Source organism: Cajanus cajan, chromosome 5 (genome assembly GCF_000230855.2).
Source record: "Cajanus cajan strain Asha chromosome 5, NIPB_CcT2T_4, whole genome shotgun sequence".
Taxonomy (NCBI): Eukaryota; Viridiplantae; Streptophyta; class Magnoliopsida; order Fabales; family Fabaceae; genus Cajanus; species Cajanus cajan.
The window spans coordinates 16,426,481-16,430,142 of NC_138521.1; the positions used below are offsets into that span (position 1 = coordinate 16,426,481).

At 33.1% G+C, this 3,662-nt stretch overlaps 1 protein-coding gene across 1 annotated transcript; it reads left to right on the forward strand.

Annotated features, from left to right (window-relative positions):
- Positions 1-1,856: 1,856 nt before the first annotated feature.
- On the forward strand, positions 1,857-3,127 carry LOC109806479 (abscisic acid receptor PYR1). The gene is made up of 2 exons (XM_083075005.1): positions 1,857-2,674; positions 2,957-3,127. The coding sequence occupies exon 1, from the start codon at positions 2,042-2,044 to the stop codon at positions 2,672-2,674; it is 633 nt and encodes a 210-aa protein (XP_082931131.1). The 5' UTR covers positions 1,857-2,041; the 3' UTR covers positions 2,957-3,127.
- The last annotated feature ends 535 nt before the right edge of the window (positions 3,128-3,662 follow it).

Genomic DNA, 3,662 nt, shown 5'->3' on the forward strand with positions numbered 1-3,662 from the left:
GGTTACTTCTATATAATTTCCATTACAATTAGTTGTCATTAGACGGTTATAATATTAAAATGAGTATTGATTCATTATGAATTTTTGGTATTTATTTAAGTGATAATTTTTTGTTAAGATAACTTTTTTTTTTTTTACGCAATAACCCAATCCAAACTAAAATGTTATATCTAACTCAACTTATCCAAACTTATAATTTATTGCACTGTTTGAATAGCTCCAAACCAACCGTGAACATTCCTACATAAAATAAGAACAAACACCCGGGAACCCCTGAAGACTTTGTTTGCTATCGTTATATACTTACTCCTTTGCATACTAGTACCATGCTCAATTGAAGGCGACATGTTCTGGTTTTTATTGTAAGGCTTTACCTATTAGGACACGGTAGATGTGTGGGACAAGTGTGGATTTTCCTTCTTGATGATGATAAGGAGCCATTATGAGTGATAACTATTCTATTTTGGGTTAGCATGTGGGTAGCTTATATGTTTTTGCCTCATGGTTGAACAAATGGGGTCCGTCTAGGTATAAGTTTGACTCTATTAAAGGATAATGGCGTTGGTTCTTAAACAACCATATAGATTGTTGGTGGGTGGTTTGTGGACTTGGATAACAGTGACAACTAGCTATGTGGTAAGTTTGGTGTGTGTAAAAGTTGGCGTTGTTGTGTTTGGATAGTGAGGCAGAGATAATGGCTGTACTATAAAATCAGGCAACTTTTGAAAGTAGACCAATTTGATTGGCTAAAAAGAAAAAAACTTGTAAGAACTAAAACCACACACTGTTTAAATTAGAAGGATAAAACAAGTAATTAAATCCCCCTTTTAACTTCTAGTAATGTCAACCATGTTATTATTTTTAAACATGACCATGTCAACATCAATTGTTAATAATTGAATGGAAACTTATAGATGACATCATATACGTATTAACAATGTAAATAAATTATAATAATGTTAAAATAAGAATATTTTGAAAGTTAGTTTAAATATTTCCACACACCCCTTCGTGTGTTGTTTTAATAGTTTTTAAGTTACTTATCCTTTTATAATAATAAAAAATAAAATTCAAAATATTTTTAGTCACCGTTAGCTCCTAAACTAATCTTTTACTGGTTCTAATTCTCAATTGTTTTTTTTTTTTTTTTTTTGAATTTCTGGATTCTTTCTCCGATTAAAAATTTCTGGTGCCGAATTTTTTCGTTCATAAAATGTTGTAGAGATTAAAATAAGATAAAATTTATTTAAGGTTTAAATATGTTTTTAATTTTTTAAATTTAAGATAAATTTATTTTTAATTTTTTAAATATAAAATTATTATTTTTAATATCGTAATTATAAAAAAATTTATTCTAGTACTTATATTTAAATTTTGTTAAAAAAATTTCAAATATTATTATATAAAATTTATTTATTAGTATCCCTATTAATAAAAATATTATATAAAATTTAGTTAATATTGTATAATCGTCTTAATTTATCGTTTTAAGATATGTTATTGATGATTTGAGTGATTAAAATAAGATTTTTAAAAGTTATAAAGACTAAAAATAATAATTTTAAATTTAAAAATTCAAAATTAAATTTATCTTAAACTTAAGAGATTAAAAATATATTTAAATTTTTATTTAAAAATTAAAAGTAAAGGATAATAAAATATAATAAACAAAAAAAATTATTACCTATTTGTACTTTATTCATTCTTCCTTCAACTATTATTTTTCTTATAGAATTTGAGATTTCATTAAAACTTTGTAATCCAACAATTACTTTAAAATGAATGGAGCATATGCGACAGTATGCTATAATTGGAGGAGGGACGACGCTCAAATGAAGAAAGCCATCATTTTATATTCGAAAATTGGGAAATAGTTGTATTATAGAAAATAAAGAAAACGACAAAATGATACCGAGAGCATTCCAATTGCGCGCAGGCCAGTGCAGCAGAAAAGGGTTTTAATAGTTTTATTCTCAAAATTACCCTTTTCAGTTTCATTCAACTCACTTACTTACTCACTCACTCACTCCCTCTCTGCGCTATGGACAAACCGCAGGGCTCAAGCGCAGAGCAGGATCCCAACGACCCGCACCCGACCCGACACGAGGCCGATCTCCCATCCGGGCTAACCCGGGAAGAGATGGAGGACCTCAAGGCCTCCGTGGTCGACCACCACACCTACACGGTGGGGCCGCGCCAATGCTCCTCCCTCCTGGCGCAGCGAATCCACGCGCCGCCGCACGCCGTCTGGGCCGTGGTGCGCTGCTTCGACACCCCGCAGGCCTACAAGCACTTCATCAGGAGCTGCCACGTCAACGAGGGCTTCCAGCTGGTCGTGGGCTGCACCCGCGACGTCACCGTCATCTCCGGGCTACCGGCTGCCACCAGCACCGAGCGCCTCGACCTCCTCGACGATGACCGACACGTCATCGGCTTCACCATCGTCGGGGGCGACCACCGCCTCCGCAACTACCGCTCCGTCACCTCCGTCCACGGCTTCGACCGCGACGGCAAGATCTGGACCGTTGTTCTCGAATCCTACGTTGTCGATGTCCCCGAGGGGAACACCGAGGAGGACACGCGTCTCTTCGCCGACACCGTTGTCAAGCTTAATCTCCAGAAGCTCGCGTCTGTCACCGAAGGAACCAACGGCCACGGTGACTCTAGCCTCTAGGTAAGCAACTCATAGTTCGGTCACCCCTACAAACAAATGATTCGGAAAACCTTTTTCTTTTTTTTTTTTTTGGGAGGGGGGCATTTTTCATTTTTCTTTTTCTTTCTATTTTTTTTTCTGAACCTGTTATTGTTGTTCATCACTATTTGAAATTACCAGCGTATCCTTTTTGCTTTAATAGATTGGCCTGGGTGCCCCTTCTGGTTCTTGGACTCGATCTTGTTTCACGTGTGAAATAAAGTGGCGCATTAATTTTTTTTATTATTTTAATTTATTTCATAGGTCTAAATCCAATGCTTGTGGACATGGAATGAAATGCTAACTAGTGGATGTGGATTTCCCTCTAATATCTACTGTTTGATTATGATTTGATTCCTCTTCTTGTCAATTCAGTTCCCCTGTATCGTCATCTTATCAACTAGTGGTTTAATTAATTGAATACATAGTTTATGATATCATTTTCAGTTAAGTTAAACATAATTTAATAAACTTTATCTTGAAATCTTTTTGGTTTAAAATTTATTTTAATTCCTATTAATATTGCTTTTGTCTTTGCTTAATTTTTAATAATTTCATAAATTTTACTTTTAAGTTTCAATAAATATAGAGCAGAGACTGAAAAAGAAAAAAAATGTGTAGATATTATGAGGATTAGAAAAAAAATTTAATGAAGTTATATAGATGAATAAAAGGATAATAATTTTTTTTAACATTGTGCTGTGACTTTTAATTGTTATTTTTCTCACAAGTGCTATCTCCAATATGTAGTAAGATGCCCAATAAGATTTTTATTACTTATTTTTTGCATAAAGAAACTTAAGATTGTAGATTATTTTATTTTATATCAAACGATTCTTTCAATGATGCTTGAGTTTTCAAATTGAGTCTAAGTTTGGTGTCATTCAAAATTAGAAAAATAATTACTTACTTTTAACACTTTAAAATTGAAAATTTTAGACAAATCTTTGAAAAAAAATTTAAAATTAGT

Bases quoted from the DNA above. Each gene is read 5' to 3' on its own strand.
- LOC109806479 (XM_083075005.1), top strand. From the start codon at position 2,042: ATGGACAAACCGCAGGGCTCAAGCGCAGAGCAGGATCCCAACGACCCG.